This window comes from Coregonus lavaretus (assembly GCF_964263955.1).
Source record: "Coregonus lavaretus genome assembly, contig: HAP1_SCAFFOLD_759, whole genome shotgun sequence".
Taxonomy (NCBI): Eukaryota; Metazoa; Chordata; class Actinopteri; order Salmoniformes; family Salmonidae; genus Coregonus; species Coregonus lavaretus.
In genome coordinates, this window is record NW_028166726.1 from 130,003 (window position 1) to 144,611 (window position 14,609).

Genomic DNA, 14,609 nt, shown 5'->3' on the forward strand with positions numbered 1-14,609 from the left:
TACAATCTTAGATTGCTTATTGTTGTTGAGGTGGAGCAGGAGTGGTGAGGGGGGGTGGAGGGGTCAGGAGTGGTGGGGGGGTGGGGGGGGCGCAGGACGCAGGCAGGGTAGGTGGCAGGCGTCCCCAGGCAGGCTGAGGCAGGCGCTACGACAGACAGACAGACTCTGTGGGTTTAGTTTTGTGCTGCTTTCCAATCAAAGATCTCAAAAGCCTGGGTGTCACTCACTCCACCTCGCGGTGCACCTCTGACGCGTCCGCCCGGCAGATTGGACAAGTGCGATTGGTCTGGGAGGAAGACAGAGGAACAAAAATAAGTGTTAACCATCGCATTAAAAAGGTATAGGGCATAGGATGCCATTTGGGACGTACTCCAAGAGTTAACGATGGATGAAATTAGCTTACCTTTAACCATTTGTCGACACACTTAGCGTGGAACTCGTGGTTGCAGGGTAATACTCTCAGTAGCTGCCTACACTCAAAGTCACTAAAGCACACGACACACCTGGAAGACAGACCTGAGCATTACACAGAGCGTCACCAGGTTCTGACATACTGTATGTTTAAAATGTCAAGACAGTTCCTGTTACGATGGATGGATGGATGGATGGATGGATGGTAGGGCTGGGCGATATGACCATGTTCTGACATACTACATGTTTAAACCCCCTCAATCAATCTATACACAATACCCCATAATGACAAAGCAAAAACAGGTTTTTAGAAATGTTTGCAAAACTGAAATATCACATTTACATAAGTATTCAGACTCTTTACTCAGTACGTTGTTGAAGCACCTTTGGCAACGATTACAGCCTCGAGTCTTCTTGGGTATGATGCTACAAGCTTGGCACACCTGTATTTGGGGAGTTTCTCCCATTCTTCTCTGCAGATCCTCTCAAGCTCTGTCAGGTTGGATGGGGAGCGTCGCTGCACAACTATTTTCAGGTCTCTCCAGAGATGTTCGATCGGGTTCAAGTCCGGGCTCTGGCTGGGCCACTCAAGGACATTCAGAGACTTGTCCCGAACCCACTCCTGTGTTGTCTTGCCTGTGTGCTTAGGGTCGTTGTCCTGTTGGAAAGTGAACCTTCGCCCCAGTCTGAGGTCCTGAGCGCTCTGGAGCAGGTTTTCATCAAGGATCTCTCTGTACTTTGCTCCGTTCATCTTTCCCTCGATCCTGACTAGTCTCCCAGTCCCTGCCGCTGAAAAACATCCCCACAGCATGATGCTGCCACCACCATGCTTCACCGTAGGGATGGTGCCAGGATTCCTCCAGACGTGACGCTTGGCATTCAGGCCAATGAGTTCAATCTTGGTTTCATCAGACCAGAGAATCTTGTTTGTCATGGTCTGAGAGTCCTTTAGGTGCCTTTTGGCAAACTCCAAGCGGGCTGTGGAGTGCTGCAGAGATGGTTGTCCTTCTGGAAGGATCTCCCATCTCCACAGAGAAACTCTGAAGCTCTGTCAGAGTGACCATCAGGTTCCTGGTCAGCTCCCTGCCCAAGGCCCTTCTCCCCCAATTGCTCAGACTGGCTGGGCGGCCAGCTCTAGGAAGAGTCTTGGTGGTTCCAAACTTCTTCCATTTAAGAATGATACAGTGAGGGAAAAAAGTATTTGATCCCCTGCTGATTTTGTACGTTTGCCCACTGACAAAGAAATGATCAGTCTATCATTTTAATGGTAGGTTTATTTGAACAGTGAGAGACAGAATAACAACAACAAAATCCAGAAAAACACAAATGTTATAAATTGATTTGCATTTTAATGAGGGAAATAAGTATTTGACCCCTCTGCAAAACATTACTTAGTACTTGGTGGCAAAACCCTTGTTGGCAATCACAGAGGTCAGACATTTCTTGTAGTTGGAAACCAAGTTTGCACACATCTCAGGAGGGATTTTGTCCCACTCCTCTTTGCAGATCTTCTCCAAGTCATTAAGGTTTCGAGGCTGACGTTTGGCAACTCTAACCTTCAGCTCCCTCCACAGATTTTCTATGCGATTAAGGTCTGGAGACTGGCTAGGCCACTCCAGGACCTTAATGTGCTTCTTCTTGAGCCACTCCTTTGTTGCCTTGGCCGTGTGTTTTGGGTCATTGTCATGCCGGAATACCCATCCACGACCCATTTTCAATGCCATGGCTGAGAGAAGGAGGTTCTCACCCAAGATTTGACGGTACATGGCCCCGTCCATCGTCCCTTTGATGCGGTGAAGTTGTCCTGTCCCCTTAGCAGAAAAACACCCCCAAAGCATAATGTTTCCACCTCCATGTTTGACGGTGGGGATGGTGTTCTTGGGGTCATAGGCAGCATTCCTCCTCCTCCAAACACGGTGAGTTGAGTTGATGCCAAAGAGCTCCATTTTGGTCTCATCTGACCACAACACTTTCACCATGTTCTCCTCTGAATCATTCAGATGTTCATTGGCAAACTTCAGACGGGCATGTATATGTGCTTTCTTGAGCAGGGGGACCTTGCAGGCGCTGCAGGATTTCAGTCCTTCACGGCGTAGTGTGTTACTAATTGTTTTCTTGGTGACTATGGTCCCAGCTGCCTTGAGATCATTGACAAGATCCTCCTGTGTAGGTCTGGGCTGATTCCTCACCGTTCTCATGATCATTGCAACTCCACGAGGTGAGATCTTGCATGGAGCCCCAGGCCGAGGGAGATTGACAGTTCTTTTGTGTTTCTTCCATTTGCGAATAATCGCACCAACTGTTGTCACCTTCTCACCAAGCTGCTTGGCGATGGTCTTGTAGCCCATTCCAGCCTTGTGTAGGTCTACAATCTTGTCCCTGACATCCTTGGAGAGCTCTTTGGTCTTGGCCATGGTGGAGAGTTTGGAATCTGATTGATTGATTGCTTTTGTGGACAGGTGTCTTTTATACAGGTAACAAGCTGAGATTAGGAGCACTCCCTTTAAGAGTGTGCTCCTAATCTCAGCTCGTTACCTGTATAAAAGACACCTGGGAGCCAGAAATCTTTCTGATTGAGAGGGGGTCAAATACTTATTTCCCTCATTAAAATGCAAATCAATTTATAACATTTTTGACATGCGTTTTTCTGGATTTTGTTGTTGTTATTCTGTCTCTCACTGTTCAAATAAACCTACCATTACAATTATAGACTGATCATGTCTTTGTCAGTGGGCAAACGTACAAAATCAGCAGGGGATCAAATACTTTTTTCCCTCACTGTAGAGGCCACCGTTTCTTGGGGACCTTCAAAGCTGCAGAATTTTTTTGGCACCCTTCCCCAGATCTGTGCCTCGATACAATCCTGTCTCTGAGCTCTACGGACAATTCCTTCGACCTCATGGTTTGGTTTTTGCTCTGACATGTACTGTCAACTGTGGGACCTAATGTAGACAGGTGTGTGCCTTTCTAAATCATGTCCAATCAATTAAATTTACCACAGGTGGACTCCAATCAAGTTGGAGAAACATCTCAAGGATGATCAATGAAAACAGAATGCACCTGAGCTCAATTTTGATTCTCATAGGAAAGGGTCTGAATACTTAAGGTATTTCATTATTTTATTTTTTTGCAAACATTTCTAAAAACCTGTTTTCACTTTGTCATTATGGGGTATTGTGTGTAGACTGATGAGGGGAAAAAAGTAATTTAATCAATTTTAGAATAAGGCTGTAAAGTAAAAAATTTGGGAAAAGTAAAGGGGTCTGAATACTTTCTGAATGCACTAGATGAAAATATGTAGTAGCCATTTATCAACTAATCTTCTTGTGGAACAATGTTTACGGTAGATGGTCAATACGAAATAGGAAACGCAACACTTTTTTGACTGGATAATTTCAACGAATCATCTCTCCACAAGTCGTTCTAAATAGTGACAGGGGTTGTCTTTAGTTTGAGTGATAGCTTGACTGTGAAATCCGTGTATTAGTTTGTGGCCAGCGACTTTTATACAGAAAGCGGCGCGAATTGTCTGTGCCATTTCACTTTGAAAATGACAACAGCGTTATAAATCCTGCGACGGACAGGCGCGTATGACAAAATCAACGGGTAACAAAATAATAATATTAATCTGATTCAAGCAATTGATTTAGTGTCAGCGTGATGACTTTACACTTTTCTAATAACCAGTGTATTCATGGACTCCAAGGGAAGCCAGGCTTCCCCAAAAAAATTGACCAATAATTTTTTTTTACAAAATAATGTATCTTTCGTCTCTCCGCGTTTTCCTTCAATTTGCAAGAGGCTGAATGTATCTCACAGGAGAAAGCATCCGAGCGAACAAAGCAAAACTCCTCTGTCTCAGTATATGTAGAGTGTCTATCTGATGCTGTCTGGTCAAAAAGAGTATGACATTGTTGCTGCACGTAGCATTGAATGAAAAGGGAAGCCAGCAAGTATTTAGCCTCCTTTGATAAAAAATAAATAAAATAATAGCCAATCGGCATTGAGCTAAACTGAGTGAGCTCAGCTGTGATTGGTCCTGGTGCACCCAAAGGGAAGCCAGTTTGGATTTGGCTACAGCCCAATCACATCACAAGCCAAACATCATTATTGACAGAAAAAAACTTGAATTGTTGCATCTCGTTGTGTTGTCCTCTGGTGGCTAGCTAGCTAGCTAAAATCATCCCTTTCCTAAATTAGCCATAGATGGAAATAGGGATTTTGGACCGGCCAATGATTACAACAGCTATTCAGATCCAACCACAAATTCATACATTGTACCCCCGGCCTGAGAGGATGGAAGTTCAACATGTAGCTAGATGTAGTATGCTAATGTTAACTAGATGGCCTGGGGCATCGTTGCCCATGAAGTTAAGCTACCAAGCAAGTATAATGAACAAAAATATAAAAGCAACTTGCAACAATTTCAATGATTTTACTGAGTTACAGTTCATATAAGGAAATCAGTCAATTGAAATAAATTCATTAGGCGCTAATCTATGGATATCACATGACTGGGTGGGCCTGGGAAGGTATAGGCAGGGCTTGGTGTGACAGGGGGCAGGGCTTGGTGTGACAGGGGGCAGGGCTTGGTGTGACAGGGGGCAGGGCTTGGAGTGACAGGGGGAAGGGTTTGGTGTGACAGGGGGCAGGGCTTGGTGTGACAGGGGGCAGGGCTTGGTGTGACAGGGGGCAGGGCTTGGTGTGACAGGGGGCAGGGCTTGGAGTGACAGGGGGCAGGGTTTGGTGTGACAGGGGGCAGGGTTTGGTGTGACAGGGGGCAGGGCTTGGTGTGTCGGGGGGCAGGGCTTGGTGTGTCGGGGGGCAGGGCTTGGTGTGTCGGGGGGCAGGGCTTGGTGTGTCGGGGGGCAGGGCTTGGTGTGTCGGGGGGCAGGGCTTGGTGTGTCGGGGGGCAGGGCTTGGTGTGTCGGGGGGCAGGGTTTGGTGTGACGGGGGGCAGGGCTTGGTGTGACGGGGGGCAGGGCTTGGTGTCACACCAAGCCCGGAGATGCGTATCACATTTAACAAACCAAATATTGAAATACCGTTATAGAAGGTAAAGTAAAAACCCAAACTGGTCCATGCATCGATACCGGTATATAGGAAAATATGGTATACCGCCCAGCCCTATTTGGCCAGCCAGCCAGATAGATTAGATTAGATAGATTAAATGGGTGAGTGGAATAAGAGAAAAGGCAGAGGAAGCTTATCTTACAGCGTTTGTTCAGATTGATGGTTGTCGAGGTTGAACCTGTAGGATGGAAGCTGCTCAATGTCTGCCTTGGTGATTCCTCGTGGTTTAGCCTCTCCTAGCCTCTCAGCCAGGTTCACTAATGCCTGAGGGACGAGAGGGTGAGAGAGATCAGCCAGGTTCACTAATGCCTGAGGGACGAGAGAGACCAGCCAGGTTCACTAATGCCTGAGGGACAAGAGGGAGAGAGATCAGCCAGGTTCACTAATGCCTGAGGGACAAGAGGGAGAGAGATCAGCCAGGTTCACTAATGCCTGAGGGACGAGAGGGTGAGAGAGATCAGCCAGGTTCACTAATGCCTGAGGGACAAGAGGGAGAGAGATCAGCCAGGTTCACTAATGCCTGAGGGACAAGAGGGAGAGAGATCAGCCAGGTTCACTAATGCCTGAGGGACGAGAGGGTGAGAGAGATCAGCCAGGTTCACTAATGCCTGAGGGACGAGAGGGAGAGAGATCAGCCAGGTTCACTAATGCCTGAGGGACAAGAGGGAGAGAGATCAGCCAGGTTCACTAATGCCTGAGGGACAAGAGGGAGAGAGATCAGCCAGGTTCACTAATGCCTGAGGGACAAGAGGGAGAGAGATCAGCCAGGTTCACTAATGCCTGAGGGACAAGAGGGTGAGAGAGATCAGCCAGGTTCACTAATGCCTGAGGGACGAGAGGGTGAGAGAGATCAGCCAGGTTCACTAATGCCTGAGGGACGAGAGGGAGAGAGATCAGCCAGGTTCACTAATGCCTGAGGGACAAGAGGGAGAGAGATCAGCCAGGTTCACTAATGCCTGAGGGACAAGAGGGAGAGAGATCAGCCAGGTTCACTAATGCCTGAGGGACAAGAGGGAGAGAGATCAGCCAGGTTCACTAATGCCTGAGGGACAAGAGAGATCAGCCAGGTTCACTAATGCCTGAGGGACGAGAGGGAGAGAGATCAGCCAGGTTCACTAATGCCTGAGGGACGAGAGAGATCAGCCAGGTTCACTAATGCCTGAGGGACGAGAGAGATCAGCCAGGTTCACTAATGCCTGAGGGACATATATTTTAGGGCCAGTTGTTTTGGTTAATTTTTATTGACCGGTATTTCCAGCATTATCCACTAGGTTTGGAAATGGCCCTCAAGTCTTTAAATTGACACAAGCTGTCTCTAAATCAATCAATCAATCAATCAATCAATGTCTGGTTGTGCGTGAGTGTTTGACCCATTTTGACCCATTTTTAACTCCAACTTCCATTGGAGTGGATCAGCTTGAGCAAAGTGATGTGTAGAATCACTGATCTACAAACCGGTTTTTCCCTGCCAGATAATAGTCGTAGAGCTCCGCCTCCCCTGGCTCAGGCGATCCCCCACCAAACACTCGCGCACAACCAGACATTGATTGATTGATTGATTGTGTTCTAGCTAAAGACCATTTCCTAGTATTTTCTACCTGCAGCAAACCTAGTGGATAATGCTGGAAATACCGGTCAAGAGAAAACCCCCCACAAAAACCATCCAAAACAACTGACCCTAAATATAGTACAAACACAGAAACACACAGAGAAACACACAGAAACACACAGAGAAACAAACAGTGTGTTTGGTAAGTGTATTGATGACCTGGTCCTCTCACCTCATAGTTCTCCATCTCCACATCATCTACGTCCAGGTCCAGACTGATGGCTGGTCCCACTGCTGTAGGAGGCACAGGAAGCATCGACCTGCACAGAGACACAACGGTCACACATCACCCGGACTAAAATAGGGACATGACACTTGGGATGTGGAAAAAGGCAATGTATTGTGGCGTTGTCAATACAGTGTACAGTATGTTCAGTTACGTTAACACCTCACCTTAAAGGGTGTCCTATTTTAGGTCCTGAGCGACTTTGGGTCATTGAAAAGCGTACTTGTATCATTACGTTCTTTATTCATTTCATACTCACAGGAAGTACGGCAGGAAGCCTGGGTAGTAGGGAGGTGGGGGCGGAGGTGGGGGCTGCTGTAACCGGTACCTGTGGCCGTTGACACGCCGCGGCAGCATGTGGGGGTATGGCTGAACAGGAGACGAGAGAGACATAGCTGTTAACATGCTGGGGGTGAAATATGACTGTTTATTTAAAATGCCAATTACACCAGCTCTGTAGCTTTAGCTAGTTCTACAATCTGAAGCCTTACCACTGGGGAAGGGTTAGACTGAGCTAGCTAAAGCCTTACCACTGGGGAAGGGTTAGACTGAGCTAGCTAAAGCCTTACCACTGGGGAAGGGTTAGACTGAGCTAGCTAAAGCCTTACCACTGGGGAAGGGTTAGACTGAGCTAGCTAAAGTCTTACCACTGGGGAAGGGTTAGACTGAGCTAGCTAAAGTCTTACCACTGGGGAAGGGTTAGACTGAGCTAGCTAAAGCCTTACCACTGGGGAAGGGTTAGACTGAGCTAGCTAAAGTCTTACCACTGGGGAAGGGTTAGACTGAGCTAGCTAAAGCCTTACCACTGGGGAAGGGTTAGACTGAGCTAGCTAAAGCCTTACCACTGGGGAAGGGTTAGACTGAGCTAGCTAAAGCCTTACCACTGGGGAAGGGTTAGACTGAGCTAGCTAAAGTCTTACCACTGGGGAAGGGTTAGACTGAGCTAGCTAAAGTCTTACCACTGGGGAAGGGTTAGACTGAGCTAGCTAAAGTCTTACCACTGGGAAGGGTTAGACTGAGCTAGCTAAAGCCTTACCACTGGGGAGGGTTAGACAGCTAGCTAAAGTCTTACCACTGGGGAAGGGTTAGACTGAGCTAGCTAAAGTCTTACCACTGGGGAAGGGTTAGACTGAGCTAGCTAAAGTCTTACCACTGGGGAAGGGTTAGACTGAGCTAGCTAAAGCCTTACCACTGGGGAAGGGTTAGGGATGGATAGCTCTATGTTTTGCTAACTGTGTGACGGTGAAGACATGAGGTCTTACCACAGTAAAGGGTTAACCCATTCATAGACTAACTACCTTTAGCGCCTATTGACGATAGCATCTTCTGGCCAGGGGGAGTTTTGTTAAGAACCCCGATGCTCATTCTGAACCTTAAAACTCATTGCTTGTTTTGGAAACATAAGGAACGTATCTTTCACATCAGCACAAAAGAAAGTTGTAAAAAAAAAAATGACGACACACATTTATGGGGTTAGTGTTCCCACACGGCCATATCACCAAGGTTACAGCGCTTGTTTACGGAAGACAGAGGCGGTCACCTGTGCTAATTAGCCACCTAGCGTGCTCCCAACACCTGTGTGTCAGCTAACTGGGGAGGAAGTGTAGTTTGTCAACTGGAGGCACACACAGCGTGTGGATCTGTGCTAAACTGCTACAGTAAATGTATATTTTTATTTGAAAGATTATTTCTCGTTGATTTACATTTACATTTACGTCATTTAGCAGACGCTCTTATCCAGAGCGACTTACAAATAGATGAAAGGGGTATATCTACTAGTGATTAGTGCTTTTTGAGGTCGGGGTTCGGTTTCGATTAGATTATTAAAAAATAAATCACAGTATTCGATTTTGATAATTTTTTTAAAACATTAAATGTATTATGAAATAATGACATTACAATGATTAGAGCTTTTTAATGGAAATTCCAAAGCCAAAAACAGTGAACATTCAATTGCCAAAACCGATCTCGACAAACCATTTCTCGGACCTCGCTTTGTGCACGGGGGCATTGTCATGCTGAAACAGGAAAGGACCTTCCCCAGACTGTTGACACAAAGTTGGAAGCACAGAATGTCATTGTATGCTGTAGCATTAAGATTTCCACCGGAACTAAGGGGCCTAGCCTGAACCATGAAAAAAAAAAAACAGCCCCAGACCATTATTCCTCCTCCACCAAACTTTACAGTTGGCACTATGCATTGGGGCAGGTAGCGTTCTCCTGGCATCCCCCAAACCTAGATTCGTCCGTCGGACTGCCAGATGGTGAAGAATGATTCATCACTCCGAAGAACGGAGTTTTACACCACTGCTCCAGAGTTTTACACCACTCCAGCCAACACTTGGCATTGCGGATGGTGATCTTAGGCTTGGCATTGCGGATGGTGATCTTAGGCTTGGCATTGCGGATGGTGATCTTAGGCTTGGCATTGCGGATGGTGATCTTAGGCTTGGCATTGCGGCTGCTGGGCGATGGATCCCCATTTCATGAAGCTCCCGACGAACAGTTCTTGACTGGTTGGAAATGTGGCATCCTATGACGGTGCCACGTTGAAAGTCACTGAGCTCTTCAGGAAGGCCATTCTACTGCCAATGTTTGTCTCTGGAGATTGCATGGCGGTGTGCTCGATTTTATACACCTGTCAGCAACGGATGTGGCTGAAATAGCCGAATACACTAATTTGAAGGGGTGTCCACATACTTTTGGTCATGTAGTGTAGGTCGACTTGATTTCACTCTAGAAAAAGGGCGCGTTGGGCTCACACGAAAAAAATTAACTAAATGGAATTCAAGTAATTGAACAGACGTCGGTCAATTAGCTGTTTAATAACGGGTTAATCGCTCAGCACTGCTACCTACCTCTAACTTCCTTCATACTGGACAGAAACATAAAAATGGTGTCCACAAGTTCATCTGACTCTGGGGAAGTAGATAACGCCAAAATCCCGAAGCATCCCTTTAATAATGTAAAAATACGTTTGTTACTCAAATAAGGAGTATCGATTAGCAACTATCGAAATTAACTGCCGTCACGGCCGGTATGTACTTCCAAAAAATGTCTAACTAAAAATGTCCAAGCAACCCAAAGAAATGTCGGCACCTGGTGGATGGGAGTTTCAAATCGGTGCTTTCTGGGCGTTAGAAGGGTTTATAACTCACAGATACTGGTTCAGCTAGCTAGCTCTATGGCATCAAGCCTTACCACTGGGAAGGGCAGATGTGAGGTAAAGTCTTACCACTGGGAAGGGCAGATGTGAGGTAAAGTCTTACCACTGGGAAGGGCAGATGTGAGGTAAAGTCTTACCACTGGTAAGGGCAGATGTGAGGTAAAGCCTTACCACTGGGAAGGGCAGATGTGAGGTAAAGTCTTACCACTGGGAAGGGCAGATGTGAGGTAAAGTCTTACCACTGGGAAGGGCAGATGTGAGGTAAAGCCTTACCACTGGGAAGGGCAGATGTGAGGTAAAGTCTTACCACTGGGAAGGGAAGATGTGAGGTAAAGTCTTACCACTGGGAAGGGCAGATGTGAGGTAAAGTCTTACCACTGGGAAGGGAAGATGTGAGGTAAAGTCTTACCACTGGGAAGGGCAGATGTGAGGTAAAGTCTTACCACTGGGAAGGGAAGATGTGAGGTAAAGTCTTACCACTGGGAAGGGCATCTCCTGGTGCAGAGGCTCCTGAGGGAGGTACTGGAGGGGGACAGAGGGAGGCATCGCTGGTGGGTGGTGGTGGTTCGAGGGAGGGTAAGAGAACGTTCCTAATGGGTGCTGGTCCCCCCTGAGATCCACCTCATTCTCTACCCTCTGGAGAGGCTGGCCGACCGACGGGAGAGGGAGGGAGTGAGAGAGAGAACTTAACAGTCAGTGACAGGTTTCACACATTCTAACTCAGACTCATTCCTTTTTAATTCATGTGGATCAACTACTATACAGAAATGTGCATTCAGAAAGTACCACTGAAAGCAATATCGATATTTGGTTAACACATTCTAACTAAATCCTAGGCGACTCATCACTTTTTTTCCAACTACCGTGTAAGTGTACTAGATGACGAGGCATACTTCTAGTGTTATTTGTAACGGACAGGATTCCGTCCCAAATGGCACCCTATTCCCTACACACTGTGAAAGCAGGACACACACGCGCACTAACAGTCACTTAGGGATAGTTCTCTTGAGTCATAGCTAATGAAAACAAATAGTTGTGTGTGTGTGTGTGTGGATGGTTGGAAACAGAGAGTATGATAAATAAAATAAATAAACTATTTTGGGTTGAAAAACACTCCAGGCCACCCCTGAACGACTACAACTTGATAGAAAGTAGAAATTGTAATTGTAAAATGGATTAAATTGAGATTTTGTTTCAGTGGCCTACACGCAATACCCCATAATGTCAAAGTGGAATTATGTTGAAATGTCTTGAGTCAATAAGTATTCATCCCCTTTGTTATGGGGAGCTTAAATAAGTTCAGGAGTAAAAAATATCTTAAGTCACATAAGTTGCATGGACTCACTGTGTGCAATACTAGTGTTAAACATGACTTTTGAATGACTACCTCATCTCTGTACCCCACACATACAATTATCTGTAAGGTCCTCAGTCGAACAGTGAATTTCAAAACACAGATTCAACCACTAAGACCAGGGAGGTTATCCAATGCCTCGCAAAGAAGGGCACCTATTGGTATATGGGTAAAAAAAAGCAGACATTGAATATTCCTTTGAGCATGGTGAAGTTATTAATTACACTTTGGATGGTGTATCAATACACTAAGTCACTACAAAGATACAGGCGTCCTTCCTAACTCATTTGCAGGAGAGGAAGGAAACCGCTCAGGGATTTCACGATGAGGCCAATGGTGACTGAAAAAAAACCTCTTAAAATCTCCCAGTCAATCCTGATCCAGTTTTATGCACCAATCATTGAGTCCATCCTCACCTCCTCCATCACCGCCTGGTTTGGGTCTGAGTCGGCCCGCTTCAAGGGCAAACTGCAACGCATTGCCCGGTCTGCAAAGGGTCATTGGCTGTCACCTGCCCTCTATCGGGGTCCTGCACGACTCCAGGGCAAGGAAGCGTGTGGGGAAAATTATTGCCTACCCCTCCTCCAAAAATTCACCTCTGGCAGGCGTTTCAGGAATCTCGTCCAAAAAGTTGACAAAAGTTTGCCAAAAAGCACATGGAAGATCATCAAGACTTTTGGAATAATTTTCTATGGACAGATGAGTCAAAAGTATAACTCTTTGGAGGACATGGGTCTCATTAAGCCTGGTGAAAACCAAACACTGCATTCCAGAGTAAGAACCTTATACCAACGGTCAAGCATGGTGGTGGTGGTGTGATGGTTTCGGGATGCTTTGCTGCCTCAGGACCTGGACGACTTTCCTCAATAGAACAAACCATGAATTCTACAGGAGAATTAAAAATTAAATTAAAAATGCCATTTAGCAGACGCTTTTATCCAAAGCGACTTACAGTCATGTGCGCATAAATTTTTACGTATGGGTAGTCCCGGGGATCGAACCCACTACCCTGGCGTTACAAGCGCCATGCTCTACCAATTGAGCTACAGAGGACCACAGGCCATCCGTCTGTGAGCTTAAGATGAAGCGCAGCTGGGTCATGCAGCAAGACAATGATCCAAAACACACAATCAAGTCTACATGAAAATGGTTAAAAAGCAACAAATTTGAAGTTTTGGAATGGCCAAGTCAAAGTCTAGACCTAATCTCAACTGAGATGTTGTGGCAGGACTTGAAACGAGCAGTTCATTTTTGAAAACCTACAAATGTCATTGAGTTAAAGCAGTTCTGCATGGAAGAGTGGGCCAAAATCCTCCACAGCGACGTGAAAGACTGATAAACAACTACAGGAAGCATTTGGTTGGAGTCATTGCAGCTAAAGGTGGCACAACCAGTTATTGAGTGTAAAGGGGGCAATTATGTGTTGCATAACTTTGTTAATTAAATAAGTATCAATAATTGTTGTTATTTGTAAACTCAGGTTCCCTTTATCTAATATTAGGTTTTGATTGAAGATCTGATAACACTCAGTATCAAAAATATGCAAAAATAGAGGAAATTAGAAAAGGGGGCATATACTTTTTCACAGCACTGTGTATCAACCGTATACCAACTATATTCACCTTGTAGCCCCGCCCCCTTTACCCAGATCCATTCGAACACGATTGTGTTTGTCTTTCCGTTTCACAACTTTCCGTCAACGCTAGCGAATTACCTCAGAGCGGTGGCTAGCTAATAATTAAAAAAACGCGCATCGTTAAACACATCTTAACAAATAAACAAAAACCCTGAGCCAAAGCGGTTAAACAGCATTGACTTCACACACCATAAAAGGCCAGTGACCAATATGCAGAAAAGCGTCCAGAATGTCCACCCCTTGCCTCCCACTCCTGCATTCCACTCGCAGGAGGAATTGAATAGGAGCCTGGAGACACCTGAATCTGCCTGTGGGGAGTCTGCTCTATAAGTGTGTTAAATAGTATCACAGCCAGTGGCATCCCAGGTCAAATTGGACTGAAAGGAATATTTATTTGTGGCTGTACCATTTTAAAATGTATTTGAACTGATGTGTGTCTCTCTTCTGTTCAACGCTTTCTAACGCCATATAAATAACTTAATATATATTGTCTACTCTTTCCCAGCCACATGGACAGCGTGTCAATTACAACTGCCAGAAGTGCCTGTCCTTCTGCAATGAATTTGTGAAACCTGACCCAACCCAGTCGACTGCTTTGGAACAGATCACAACGGAGCAGAGTGCCTCACACTTGTGGCATGACTCAAGGAAGCTTCGAGTTACTGCAAGCTCAGCCAAGAAGGTCCCCGTCAGGGAATCCACCAACACTGGTCAGTTCCTCCAGGAGCATCCTGTATCCCGGGTTCCGAGGGAATGCAGCCACACGCTACGGGAAAGATATTGAGCTGATGACCTCCCAGTGGCTCTGGAAGACTGTGGATACTCTGTGGACCACAGAGGCACTGTTGTCAGTGTTGAAGAGCCTTGGCTATCAGCAAGCCCTGACGGACTGCTGAACTCCAAGGAGCTGTTGGGGATCAAGTGTCCTGTCATGGGGAAGGGCTGTGATTCTCCGGATGATGTCTTCAACGGGAAAGCCTGTGATGTGAAGTTGGTGGAGGGACCACTGCAACCACACGGGCCACGTGGCCACTACATGCAGGTGCAAATTGGTATGTTTTGCACAGGACTGAGAGAAAGTAAAAAGGTGCTCATCTGGACTCCGTCCCAGCAAGTTGACATCCCTGTTCCCTG

General features: G+C 46.2%; 1 protein-coding gene across 1 annotated transcript in view; it reads right to left on the reverse strand.

Moving 5' to 3' along the window:
• Positions 1-97: 97 nt before the first annotated feature.
• LOC311114369 (RING finger protein 44-like) overlaps positions 98-14,609 on the reverse strand; it is a 28,417-nt gene continuing 13,905 nt past the window's right edge. The window contains exons 6-11 of the mRNA XM_084189627.1: positions 10,963-11,130; positions 7,579-7,688; positions 7,266-7,353; positions 5,627-5,748; positions 404-503; positions 98-286 (exon numbers count right to left, since the gene is read on the reverse strand). Of these exons, the coding sequence (XP_084045753.1) occupies positions 224-286; positions 404-503; positions 5,627-5,748; positions 7,266-7,353; positions 7,579-7,688; positions 10,963-11,130 (651 nt within the window). The 3' untranslated portion in view covers positions 98-223. The remainder of the gene's footprint in view (positions 287-403; positions 504-5,626; positions 5,749-7,265; positions 7,354-7,578; positions 7,689-10,962; positions 11,131-14,609) is intronic.